Source organism: Thunnus albacares, chromosome 19, assembly GCF_914725855.1.
Source record: "Thunnus albacares chromosome 19, fThuAlb1.1, whole genome shotgun sequence".
In the NCBI taxonomy this organism is placed as follows: domain Eukaryota; kingdom Metazoa; phylum Chordata; class Actinopteri; order Scombriformes; family Scombridae; genus Thunnus; species Thunnus albacares.
The window spans coordinates 16680439-16695033 of record NC_058124.1 but is presented as its reverse complement, the minus strand read 5'-3'; the positions used below and the strand labels follow the sequence as shown (position 1 = coordinate 16695033).

General features: G+C 40.4%; 1 protein-coding gene across 1 annotated transcript in view; it reads right to left on the bottom strand.

Moving 5' to 3' along the window:
• Window positions 1-14595, bottom strand: part of csmd3b (CUB and Sushi multiple domains 3b) — a 385890-nt gene that overhangs the window by 19037 nt on the left and 352258 nt on the right. The window contains exons 56-61 of the mRNA XM_044335847.1: window positions 13949-14122; window positions 8155-8328; window positions 7190-7375; window positions 6582-6755; window positions 747-929; window positions 382-558 (exon numbers count right to left, since the gene is read on the bottom strand). Coding sequence (XP_044191782.1) covers window positions 382-558; window positions 747-929; window positions 6582-6755; window positions 7190-7375; window positions 8155-8328; window positions 13949-14122 — 1068 coding nt within the window. The remainder of the gene's footprint in view (window positions 1-381; window positions 559-746; window positions 930-6581; window positions 6756-7189; window positions 7376-8154; window positions 8329-13948; window positions 14123-14595) is intronic.

The window sequence follows — 14595 nt, the reverse complement described above, 5'->3', positions numbered from 1 at the left end:
TGTCTGTGGCAGGAGCATGAAGATTTGAGGCTGATTTCATTGCTCAGAGCCTATATCGTCACAGAATAATTTAAAACCGGGCATAAAATAGGGTTGCAAAAGGCTACAAAGGCAACCTCATCACACACCGGGAGTTTGGTGAGGTTTATGGATTGCAGACTTGACGTCATTGCAAAGCAAGGATTTAATACTCTGATTATTATAAAGCTGACAGTCTGCTCTTTAGCCTCAAAGTCCCCTCATGAGTTTGCATTCAAAATTATGAGGTTATAACAAAAATGTATTGCAGAGAACTGTACTTACTTATGGAGCATAAGATATTGTTAAATTATCTATAAATTGATGTATCAGCCATCTGTCAATATACAAAAGTTATCTTACTGGTACAGTTGGGCTGTACTCCTGACCAGGTCCCGTTGGCCTGACACAACCTGGTGGTGGCGCCAGTGAGCAGGTAGCCGTCCATGCAGGAGTAGATGACGGAATGAGAAAACGTTGTTCCATCCAAACGATATACTCTTCCATTACTGGGAGTGCCAGGGTTACCACACTGGACAGCTGGGGGGGAAAAAAAACGAGATAATCAGAGAGAGAAAGCCTTGTGCATCAAATTGAGTTTCAGCCCTATGACTAACTGTCCTTAGTTCTCTTATGAGACTGTGCAGCACATGGATGGATCTATAACTGGGTCAGTGTCAAAGTGCTGGTTAGGAGAATTTGAGATTATGTAAAAAGTTTCTCCCTACGTTTACAGAAGGGCTGTGTGCCGGACCAGGTGCCATTAGGGAAGCACATCCTCTCGGAAGAACCAATGAGATCGTAGCCCTCCGTGCAGCTGAAGTAAACCTTGGAACGGATCCTGAAATCAGTTTGTTCCCTCGAACCATGGGAGGGGATGCCAGGATCGCCACAGGAACCAGCTGTGTCGCCTAAAGGAAGAGAGATGGAAAAAAAACCACAGAATTAAACACATCAAAACTAGAATACTTGAATCAGCCACAAGCAACAGCTGCATCTTCTACAACACAGAATATTTTAAAAGACTAAATGAAAACGAATCAAGCAAAGAAATAAAGTGAAATACAACACACATTGCTATTTGTATTTCCTTTTTATGTGTGCATTTCATGTGTCACAATTAAATGAAAAACATATTAAAAGTACAATAATTGAGCCTTTTGTCTTTAATAAGTGAATGGATTGTTTTGTAACACAGGAAACAAAGTGAAGAGGTGTTTTGCAATTCAGTGTTGTCCAGTAGAGAGCAGCGTAGAACTGCCAATAATAAATACAAAGTGCTATCATTAGTTTTCATGAGGAGGTGCAGGGAAGATTTTTCTTTTCCGAGATGGAGAGGCACTATTCATGCCAAAATGAAAACAATCAACTGTCCAATCACAGCTCAGAGGGCAGAGCTTATCTTTGCTAACATAAGCTGATGGCAGCCATGTTAGACTGCCTTAAGTCCACTCACAGGAAGGATGATGGCAGAAATGGCGTTGGAGAAGGAATCGGAGAGCAAAATTGAAACTGAAGCCCCAAGAGGATTTGAAAATAAAAAGAAATTCCAGTGAGCAATTGCGGAAAAAGAAGTCGTATCTTGTTGGAATGATAGCACTGACAAGAATGGATGGCATTTTCAAGAATCCACATAGGGTTGGAAAGTTTGTTGAAGAAAAAGTTGGAGCTGTTAAGTCGGTCAGGATAACTAGAAGTGGGATGGTCATAATCGATTGTGTATCTAAGCCTCAGGGATGGAAAGCCCTGGATATTAGCACATATAAAGATCATAGCTGTGTGGAATGCTTCCAACCTGGATCAGAAGCAATGAAGAAAGGAGTCATAAGTGGCGTGCCACTGTCAGTAGACGCTGAGTTGTTTGAGGCTGTTGAAGGTGTCCTTGAAGCAAGAGGAATAAAAAGAAAAGGAGGACAGTAAGTCGACGTGTTTCACTTTTAAAGGAGAAGTACTGGAAAGAGCGTTCCTGGATTATGTGTGCTACAAAGTGAGGCCATATGAGAAGGCTCCTCTCAGGTGTTTCCGCTGTCAGGAATATGGACATGTTGCTGCAGTGTGTAGAGGAGTCAGAAGATGTGGGAGATGTGGTAAGGACAACTGTAATACAGAGGATTGTAAAGAGCAAGCAAAGCACCTGAATTGCGAGCGGAAGCACCATGCAGGGTCAGCACAGTGTCCAGAAAGGATTAAAGAGGTGAAAGTGAGTAATATCAGAACAGAAGTGCGATTGTCTTATGATGACAGTACAAAAGGAACCGGAGCAGAAAAGGAATGAAGCTGAACAAAATGTCTGCATGGACAAGAAAGGCTTTTTAGCATTCATTGCCATGGTTAACAACTGTGCTGTTGAAATACATGGGAAGTCAGAAAGGATTAAGATGGTTTTGGATGCTGCCAGGAGATTCTTGAATGTTGTGGACATTTCTGGAGAGGAGCTGGATGTAACACTGAGAGAGGGATTTTCACTGACTCAGGCAATTAGGTCTGAGTCATAGAATGGACAGTGTTGTGAATTGGAGCACTTTGGGTGAATACTGGCAATAGTTTACACTGTGGAGCTGATAAAATCCAGTAGTTGGCGGTAATGCATTGAAAGCTGCCAAATACTGCCAATAAACAACAAAAGAAGAAGAAGATAGCCTGCCTTTCAGGAGGGATACTACTATTGACTGCACATTCAGTTACACTTGTGATTAACTGTCTGCAGTTTTAGCTGATGGATTGTGCAGCAGAAAGTGAACAGACACTTAAAGGGATCTTCTTGGCCCAATTGTTGGTAAGTGTTGAATGCTAAGCTAATTAGTGTTACCTAGCTAGCGTTAGCTTAAAGTAAACAAGTAGTGTAATGGAGGAGGATGGATGGAGCAGGATAATGATAACAATGTTTGTATTTCATCATAATTCTTTGTTTCATTTATTTTCATTAAGGCATTTAAAATCTTCCATACTAAAGAGCGTACTTCAAACCTTAAAATTAAAGATCCAAATAGAGAAGAGAAGAAAAAAAAAAATTAAGAAAGAAGTACAAATAAAACTAAACAATACAATAACTGTGGAGGTGACTATGTGCTTCCATCTCTAAAGTAAATACATACTTAGGCCTCTTAAGTATAAAATGTCTGCTTACTGTACAAAAAGTAGAGGACCGCAAACATAAGTTGGTGACAAGTGGTGTACGTTTACCTTAAGAGCATATATGTGTGTATGTATACTGATGGTTGGGTAGTAGTTGGGTGTCAGTGTGTGTGTGTGTGTGTGTGTGTGTGTGTGTGTGTGTGTGTGTGATCCCTGCTTTGCCCTTGTAGAGCCGCCTGATCAGCAAATTCTGCCTGACAGACAGAGCACGCTCCTGGGAACACACACACACACACACACACACACACACACACACACACACACACACACACACACGTTCATACAGAAACACACACACAGTAACCTGAATGCACAGGCGCGGGAAAATCTGTTGCTCCCCAAACATTTTTGGTCACTATTGGCCATTTTGTACATGGTCTAAAATTTGCGTTGGCTTAAGTATGCATATGATTAATGAAACCTGAGTAATTTCTGTTAGTTTTGGATAGATAAATTTATCTACACAATTTACAGCCATTATTTACCATTATTCAAGGTATGCAACAAAATACTTTGTGTGACAAACGAGTATCCTAAGAACTTTCCAAATGTATCTGCAATGTTTTTGTGATTTTTCTCATACTTTTGACAAATAACCTAATTCTGTTTTCTCTATACTGCAAATATCTAGAGGCTTGTTGCCAAATTGAGCTTACACATACCACCGACACAACAACTAATGGCACAACATCTTCTGTAATGCCTCAGGATTTCAGACGGTTTTTCAGATGTAAATAAATAAGCCTCTACTGCACTGTGTTATCGTTATTTGTCTTTAAAAGCTCGGAAATACTCTGCAAAAAGATTTGATTTTTCTTCCTGAATATTGGGAACACATCAAGAATCCACCTATCAGGACACACACCTTCAGAGACGCCATCTACACTACTCCTTTGGGACACACACACATACGCATACACACACACACACACACACTCTCCAAAGTCACCATGTAGCCTCAGGTGAATCAGGTCCCAACAGGGAAAACAACCAATCTACCTGGTGTCACTGGTGCAAGTATGTGTGTGCGTTCCTGTGCATTGTGAAAACTAATCTCTGCCGTTTCCCTCAGGTGACTTTGGAACAACCACTAATCGGTGACTCACACATTCATCTGCGCTGCACACAAAAACATCCATCGGATTGAAAGATTTTGGCTGTACACTGGCTTGGATAAATTCATTGGTTACTGGGCTAAAACTCTTTTGCCCTACTTTGCACAGGTTCTCATTAATCTGAAAAACGACTAAGCTATAACACTCTCAATTGTCTGATTCAAGGACCGACTGTGAGTGGTCGAGCGTAGAATAGAAATGATGTGTGGTGTGTAGTTTCTTATATATTTTTTTTTCCAAGTAGCAATCATTTAGCTTGCAGTAACCAGAGCTAAAAGGAATTATTCAATATTTTTGGAAATGCACTTATTTGCTTTCTTACATGAGTTACATGAGATACCACTCGTCATTAAACATGATGCTACAGCCGGAAGACAGTTAGCTTATCTTAGCATGACCCCAAAACCTATCCCTATCCCTGGGGCCCAAAGGATGGTGACTCCATGGGTCAAGCAGTCAGGTGCTCACGGGTGAGCTTTCCTCGCAGGTCTGGCTCCGGAAGGGGGCCACAATCTTCCTGCTCTAGGTGTAGTACAGCAGCTCCGACATTGCCTTTCTGTTCGGAAAACAGTGGTTTGGTCCCTCCAGGTTAGGAGTGGGTTCCTGTACGGGACAGTTGTGTTGAAGAGGGAGCTGAGCCTGAAGGCGAAGCTCTGAATTAGCTAGCTGATCTATGTTCCAATCCTCGCCTATGGTCACAAGCTTTTGATAGTGACCAAAAGAACGAGATTGCGGATACAAGCGGGCAAAATGAGGTGGCTGGGGTTCACCCTTAGAGATAGGGTAAAGATCTTAGACATCCGTGTGGAAATGAGCAAGCTGAGATGGTTCAGGGATCTGATAAGGATGCCTCCTGGGCCCATCCCTTTTGAAGTTTTCCAGGCATGTAAAACTGATAGGAGACCCTGGGGTAGACCAAGAACTTGCTGGAGGGATTATATATTTCATCTGCCTTGGGAATGCCTTGGCATCCCCCATGAGGGGCTGGAAGACTGTGCTTGGGAGAGAGATATCTGGAGTAGCTTGCTTACCTTGCTTCCATTGCAACACAACCCTGATAAGCGTCAGGAAATAGGTGGATGGATAAAAAGTAAACATAAAAGGAAATTGATTTGAAGCTTCAGATGTAGACACAGCAACAACTAGCCCTACTTGGTTAAAGTAAGTATAAGAATGCCCCCTAAAATGTGTGTGGTAACATAACCAACATTACATCAGAAACACTATTTTTTTGTCAACAGAATTGTGGAGTTAGCACTGCTAGCATGGGCTGAGCTCATATCTCTGCGGGGCTCTGGTACAGACCTGCAAGGTAAAAACCATGAATCACTGCTTCTTAAACTATTACCCTCCCTCACCCTGTGTCTCCCCCAGGCAATTGCTGTAAATAACAATGTATTCTTAGTCAACTTGTCTGGAATGTGTTTTTAGACGCTTTGTTATATAAGCCGCAGCTGGGAGCCTCTCAGTCTGGAGAGCCATAATCATGCCCCCAGCCAGCCAACTGAGAACCATCTAACTTAGACGGTTTGATGATGGAAGGTAAGGACGCTCTCTGTCTGGAGAGACAATCTAGATTAAGAAGCGGTGAGGTATGCATATACAGTGAATCCAGCAGGGAGGAAATATGCTTGTGTAAAGCAGTTTACAGAACAATGACAGTGGTGCATCTACAGCTCAGCATATTCACTTAAAATCCACTCACCCCAAAAAGACAATACAACTAATGCTAATGAGAAAATGTATGGAATGTGTTTACATAAATTTAAGTATTTAAATATTAATATTTAAAGAGCATCTACCCATCATTATTCTTATCCTTCCTTTCACTGAAACATCTTTTCAGTCCTTTCCCTCAGTTTTTTTCACAAGAAAAAAAAAATAGACATAAAAGGGGTTCACAACAAGGTTAAATTCAATTAATTCAATCTGTTTCTTATCAGAACAGAAATGCAGATGGTTAAAGGTCCAGGGCTGAGGTGTGTGTGTGTGTGTGTGTGTGTGTGTGTGTGTGTAGGTGTGAGGTTATGCTCCACAGCCCTTTTAACAGACAGATACTGATATATTTTCTTTTCATGGACCCAGTCTACCCTCTATCTGTCCATCCATCCCTCCCATTATCTCTCCAACTGAATGCAAAAGGGTTAAGAAAGTGTGGCGGCAGGATGTAAAGGCCTGAAACGCTCCACAGTCTGTTGGGTGTACATGTTTTAGACGTCACCCCTTTTCATCTACAACTCCTATCCATCCATCTCTTCTTCTGATAGGATGAAGTTTAAACTCTGTATATTCAATAGAGGTTAAAATGGTTACCAGAGCAGAAGGGCATGGGGGCGCTCCACATCCCATTGAGTTGACATGTCCTGGATGATTCTCCTTTCAGCTGTCTTCCGCCCAGACAGGAGTATCGAACCGTTGAACCAAATGTAAACTTATCTCCACTCAGCACACCGTTAGGGGGAGAGCCGGGATGACCACAGTCTACAACTAGAGACCCAGAGAGAGAGACAGAGAGAGGGGGAGGGGGTGGGGACAGGGAGGATAGATAGCTCGTTTAAGCTCAGCACAGTTTTGCAAGAGCTGCAGTGACTGCTGTCAAGAACTAGACACACAGATTTGACTAAAAGATGGCTAAAAGATTAGGGATACAGAGACAGACACAGAAGACCCTGCAGTTATGAGGAGCATATTTTTTAAAATTTACTTCAAAGTGGATTTAGGGACTTTTATCACCACATCTGACAAGTCTGACAAGTGAATTATGACTCTGAGGAGAAGGTTATTGATACAAATTGCGTCCATCGGGTGCAGAGGGTTAACAAAAGGAAACAAAACCAGAATATATAATCTAGATCCAATTCCACTGTTGTCTGTCCCATAGTCCCATCAGGTTAAAAGACAGAGATAATGGTTATACTAACCTATACATTCAGGTAGAGGTTTGTCCCATTGTCCAGTAGGCTGACATGTGAGTACAGGTGATCCGAACAAATAGTACCCAGGGTTACAGTCATAGAAAACCACAGTGCCAAAGGTAAAGTTCCCATGCTCTATTTTACTCTGCCGAATGGAGTTGGCCGGGATGCCTGGATCAGAGCAATTGACCACTATACACAGAGAGACACAGAGATGGACACACACAAATACACAAACAGAGGGATAAAAAAAGCATGTGTTATTTGGCATGAACCTGGGAGGGTCATTTCTCTTCCCCCCTCTCCTTTTTTTCCCTGTGAATTGCACCGGGATTACAGCTCTGTAAAATAATATAGGGCGAAATTGGAGGGTTGTGGTGAAGAAGGAAGAACTGATTGGGGCTTGTGTTTTAAAAGGGTAAAGATATTGGTGAATGTTAGGTGATCTCATGGAAGAGATAGGTTTGTATGTCCTGGATCCAGCCTTCATGCAGTTTAATGGCTTATTATCATTGTGCTGCATTTTTTATTTTACATGATTCATTGGCACTTCATTCTGCAAACTAGGCAGGATGCTGAATGTTTCTGTGTAAATGTTCTTACTGCTACAATTATTGAAGAACAATCAGTGTGTAAGATTTATGTCTGATTGAAAATAAAAATATTTCACAGGGCTGGAGCCAGGAATGGGTTGAGAGAGATGTAGATGATTAAATCTACCTCAAAACTTTTCGAAAACAAATTTCAGTCCCTGTTATAATGAGTTCCAGGGTTAAGATGGCAGAAATATTGAAGCTAAATTAAGTTAGAGGTAGAATTGAGGTGAAATGGAGATGAAAAAGGTAGGGGTAAATAAGGATGGTGGTTATAGTAAAAAGGTGATAAGAGTAAATAAGAATAAGAGTTGAGGTGGTGTAAAAAGTTAGGGATAAATAAGGTTAGGGGTGAATACACTTAACTTTTCTCCCCACCTTTACACGTTGGGGGCGGGTGGCTCCACTGGCGGTTGGCCTGACACTTAGCGCGTGAGGGCCCCTCCATTTCATAACCCCGATTACAAACAAAGCTGACCACATCGTTGAGGTTGAAGCCGTTTCCCACTGTACGACCATATATGGGACTTCCTGGATGGCCACAGCTGATTGCTGTAGGGAAGACAGTGTGAATCATGGATACTTTTACCTTCATACAGATTTCTTATTATTAATTAAATCTATTTGGGATTGTGAATCACAAATGAGCATGCTTTAAAGGTAAGGTTTGCTTCATTGTATGTGACAGACAGACAGACAGAAACCAACAATGTGTTGGTTCAAGACCCTTTGTTTTTAGAAAAGTAAAGACTTTTGACCCACATGACCTGGTCAAAGTTTGACTGAAATGTGTACTGTCAGGTGTGTAGAGACAATAAGTAACTGCAGCTGGACACAGAAAAATACTCATATATTTGAATGGAGAGTGTGAGCGAACTAGGTGCTTGGGCCCTAATAAAGGAAAAACTGCAGTACAGAGCTACAAATTTTAGTTTTGATTTTATTTTTCTGCAGCACTTTATCACTCAACTGTCACTCACACTCAATGAGCTCCATACAACCCCCCCCCCCCCCTCCTATTCTCTCTCTCTCTCTCCCTCTCAGTTGGAGAGGAGAATGTCACTCTTCTTGTGAAATATCCTCATAAATCCCATGACTTTGGCCAAATCCTACATCAAAATCACATTTTTTGTAGGAAATTTTGTCGCGAATCCATTGATACAGGTTTCAAAGTGGTCAGACTTATAGTTTAGACATCAGAACCATTTGTTTGACACAAAGTCCATGCCTAGAGATTGCCTCCCCAGTGGTTTACATTGTAAGGTGTGATGTGGCACTACAACTTTCAGGGCCTATAATATCTAAATTGTTACAACGTTTATTACAATGTTTTTAACAACTTTTGTTTAGCACAGTGTCATAAGTCATGTATTCAAGTTTGAAGCCGATACCATTAACGCCCTAGGAGGAGATAGCGTTTCTTGGGGGTCCAAAATTGGTGCAAAGTCATACTTTCATGGATGAATTTAGGACTTCCTGTTGGATTTAGGTCAGGGGTGTCAGTGTATGATTTGTAGGTCTTGATGAGACGAATAATTGAGTCTTGGTTCGATCTCTCTACAACATTCCTACGGGCCATGGCGGCCATTTTAGTGACATAGGTGGCGCTAAAGAGCACATTTTGGAACTTTGGGGGATAATTTTTACATTTTATCAAATTTTTTACCAGACCTGATGTACATGCCAAATTTGGTGAGTTTTTGTCAAATTTAGGGTTGAAGTGGCGGATTAATAAAGAAGAAAGAAAGAAAGAAAGAAAGAAACGGAACAGATACAAGAGGGTCTTCGCCCCTCTGGGGCTCAGGCCCTACAAAATATAAAAGTACAGTAATTTCCTAAAACAGCCAGGCTCTGTAGCTTTTTACCCAAACAGGAGTAAGTAGTGCATTTCTTGGGGACTATTTTCAGTTGTGGATTAATACACATTTACAGCTCTATTGAATATTTATGGACAGAATATGTGTGATTGACTCATACTCATATAAACACTACAATGCTATTGTTCATGGTAATGAGGTAAAATGTCACCCAGCGCAACGGTAAGGTTCATTGATGTGTTTTTAACAGTTTTGGACAACAATGGAGGTCTATGGCACAGAGAAAGCAACACTTGTTAGTTGGATTGATTTTAATGTTGGTTTGGGGGTTTTCATGTGGTTTGTTGCCAACAGGAAAAATAGAGAATACCAGCCACCAGCCTTATCTTTTAACACTTCAGAGAGTGAATTTATTGCATGATAGAAGTCAAAAGTATTTGGCATTGGCACCTAACTTGAACTGGTGCTACAAAGCAGCCTAGCTTAAGTGTTTTTCGCACATTTGAGTTATTTGAGACATAGCTGTATCTGTGTCCTGAATGAATGTTTATTGTCTATTGTCTATTGTCTATGCCACATGGTAGCAGCTGACCGCTGATGTGATTTAGATGCAACTCTATTCTATTTCATAAATGTTTCGGTTTCTTATAAGCCATTGGCTCATTTTCTCATCCAATTACAAAAATCCAATTTGGCAAGATTTCTTCTTGATATTTAAGCCACAAAAAGATATGAACCTAAAGCAGAGATGAAAATTACTGTATATGCCATGGAGAGATTTTTCTGTCTAGAAAACCACAAAAAGCCCAGATCTGGACCAAATATAAATGCCTTTTCTACAATAATTCATAAATATTCTCGAAAACATCAGCGGACCATGAAGACCTAGCTGGTACCCCAATTTAGGGTCATCATTTTGGAAATATTAGCACTCACCATCCGCAGTGTCAGTTTTGAGTGTCCTCTGTTTGGCATTGTGCATCGTAATTATTCATCCTGTTAACTTCATTCACTGGGGCTTCTTAAAAGTTTGTTTGTGTCTTCATTGTGCTGACAACAGCGGTTTGATGTTTGTGTAAACACACAGTTAACAGTTACTGCCAACCACTCTCTCAAACACTCCCCCTTCAGATGTATTGCTTTATAACGAGAGGAGAGAAGAGGAAAGGGGAGGAGAGGAGAGGAGAGGGCAGGAGAGGAGAGGGGAGGGGAAGGGAGGAGAGGAGAGGGGAGGGGAGGAGAGGAGAGGGGGTCTGACCAAAGTAAAAGAAAATGGGAAAGACACAGGCTGGGTGGGTGGAAAAGTGAATAGGGAAACAGAGAAAACCAAAGAAAAGAGAGAAAGAGACGGCAGTAGTGTAGGAGAAGTCAAGACAGAAGAGAAAAAGAACAACAGAGGTGAGGAGAGCAGAGGAGAGATGATAAAGACAAGATGGGAGCGAAAGGGAAGAAACCAAGGTCTTTTTTTAGTTGATCAGTGAGAATCAGAAGTTTGTTTGCATTCCTAAGATACAAATTTATCTGACACCGTCAGCATGCCCTGCAGCTACACACACACACACACACACACTCACACACACTCTCACACACACACACACACACACACACACACACACACACACACACACACACACACATGCACATCATATTCTCATCATAATTCTGTGTTTGTGTCTCTAAACAAGAGCCTCTCATCTCCATAATTACAGTATAATTTGGCTGTAAAATGATTTCCCTCAATAACTCTTGCATGAATAACCTCAATAAAAACCTCAATAAACCTCAATAAAAACAGCATGGCACAGAAACACCCCCAGATACACAGATGTATACAAACACTATCATAACCAGATAGACACAGATGGGTGCAATACCCAAACACATGGTAATGCACAACAACATACATCTGAATTGAAGTCTCTATATCGAACATTTCTTTTTGGTTCAAGGGTCATAATCAAAACCAACTTCATAGAGAAAATCAATTCTGCCTTCCACTCAAGAAATGTAGACATCATGAGCTTCATCTCTTAAGCATGGTTCTAATTTAGTGAACGAATGGGCTGTCACTCTTGGAAAAAAGCCTTTGTAATTGGTTTGAGATGGCACTCATCATCGCCACCTTAACTGTGCCCAGTTGCGACCTAAAAACATTCAGGATGCTCACAGCAAGTGACTGATTTCAGTGGATTTTCACAGTAGCCTGGATATGTCAGAGCTTTCTGTTTTATCCTCAAGCCCAGCTATTTATCTCATCCAGACCACACTGGCAGTTGGGCCCCCTGGCCCTTTATACAGGACTGCTGGAGTGAATCTGCAGAACCAGCACTATTGGGCAAGTACCTCCGGGACGGGATATTTCTCAAATGGGGACCTCATGCCGGCTGTTTTCAAACAAAAGGTTTATTCTAAATGATTTCATTTCCTCCTTTTAATTTGGATTTTTTTTTACCCTTGATGAAACTTGACAGGGATTTATCAGCTCTACCAGACAAACACCCTTGGTGGAGACTTTCCTGCTGTGTTATAGTAAAAACAATGTTAAAGGTAGCTACACTGTTAATAATGAATATCCAATGTTCATTGTTTTTCATTTGTAGAGATTTTTTACCAAGAACAAAACCTAGATTTTGAGCAGATTTTATGTAATATGCATTCAAAGTGTTTCCTGCTCCAAGAAGACATTGTTCAACATACTTTTCACTGAAAAAGGTGAGTGGTAATAGTACCTTCTGGTTATAGAAAGTGAAGAGAAAAAAAGGGTTTATTTGGTTTCACATAAAGTATTTGGCTCAAAATCATACGAGACAAGTGCAGCAATACATTTCTTTGCGGATCATCATTTTCCCTCCCAGCAAGGATATCAAATTATTGTTTCCATCAAGTGTTGACTGTAACACAATATCACATGCTATAAGTGTACAATGGCAAGGATCCCTGCTTAGAAATGTAATTTGAGGATTAAATATAAAATGTAAAGTTGGAATTTGTGAATCTTATTGTCTGTTTATTTACAGTGCTGTGCTGTGATCAGGTTGTTTTTGTAATATTTAAAATACACAAATTAAATATTCTTGGATTCTGTTTTGTGTGTCTCTCTCCATCCACTGCAAACACATGACTGAGCACACACACAGAAACTCACACAAACCCTAAAGGATAGTTTCCAGTTAGTATTCCCTCAATTCTTATTACTGAACCACAACAAATGTTTGACTGCAGGTGGTTTTTAAAGATATGTTAGATCAAATCACATCCAAGGCTGCACTCCTCCCATGGACTGAATCTACCTTCTCCTGCTGTGGAGGACATTTTTGTCAATGACCATCAGTTTATTTCTATTCTATTTTCAAGGCATTTGGTAAACATCTATTTAATCTCCTCTTCATTATAAATGAAACCCTCCAAAATTAAATTTCATCCTGTTTATCTTGAAAGGCTGGTTTCATCAATGCAACGCCTCACAAATACTGTATCACATAGTATGTCTTCATTTGTCCAACATAGGCTTTTTCAGTGGTATGTCTCCAGAGTTATTATTAAGAGATATGATATTGATTCTTCAACTCCACAGGAAAAAAAAAAACAAAATTCAAATGAAAGTCAAAACTTTATTCCCAAATTGCATCTATTTGAACAGACTTCTGTTTTCTTGTTTGATATCTAACCAACAGCAGACTGTTTCAAGACCTGTCAAAATGTTTGTTTCCTCAAACAATCTTTATGGTAATGAAGAGTTTCATCTTATGGACACATCTACAATTCCTGATCACACAACTCCACACTAGTTTCCTAGTTTTCTCTTAGATTTCTCACTGAATCACTACAAAGTTGTGAATGCAGGTGATTTATCCTCTGCACATTGTCACCATCAACAGGATATAACTCGAGATAGATGGGATAGATAGATTTTGGAAATTGTCCACACATGGTCCATTTCACCATGTTTCAGCATTGTAAACCTTTCATTCTCCGGAAAGAAGAGCATCCCTGAGGGAGTTGGGGGAAGCTGGATTTCTGCTCAACTGTTAACTTGGAACAGAAAATCATAGATCAGCAGATATAATTTGTAAAGAGATGTGTTTAAGAGCTGGTTAGAGTGCTTAGCTCAGTAAGTGTATTAACAGCATTTGGATCACCCTGTTTCTACAGTTTCTAAAAAAAATTATATAAAAACTAATGATGTCTGGGTGTGCACAGTATGTGAGTGTTTGTATTTTTTTGAACAGATAGGCAGCCATCCAGACCACAGGTTGTCATGGAGACTGTTTTCTGCGATAGAGGTTTGGGTTAGTTTATTCGTTTAGATGAATCTTTAGTTAGTACTAAATGCGTGGTTGTGTGTTTTTACTTACGTATGCAGACGGGCAGCTGTCCAGACCACTGGTTGTCTTGGAGACAGATTCGAACTGATGAGCCTATTAGTCGAAAGCCAGGCAGACACTGATACACGACTGTGTCACGGTAACCAAAGTTCTCCCCGATGACCTGGCCATTTACAATGCCTTCTGGGATCCCGCAGTGACCAGCTGAAACAGAAACAAAGACAGACTTAGACTTTAGATAATACTAAACTTGCCTCAGATGTACTGTTGTAAAGGAACCACTGTAATTGTAAATTTTGCATTAACTTAAGCTGTAATGAGACAAACAAGGACAGAACATCAAAAAGTAGAAGGTTCTGCGCTTTTGTGTTTGGCTCAAAAACAGATTAATGAGGATCATAAAGTGTGTATTTGCAATTTTCCTGTTATGCTTTGTGTCTATTCTGTTTGTCTGTTTAATTTCTTTGACTTATTTTTGTTATGACAAAGGGATAGCTAGTTGTCCTTCAGATATACAAATATTTCTGTCATAACTAAACTATACCTTAAAGACTTATTGTACCCACGAGATGGGTTGTCAGACATTTTCAGGGGTACAAAGACAATAAATAGGAAAAGGAGGTTGTGCTTCAATGATGGGATTCTCAGTGGAGTGCTAAACCCAAAATCCAGTGAGA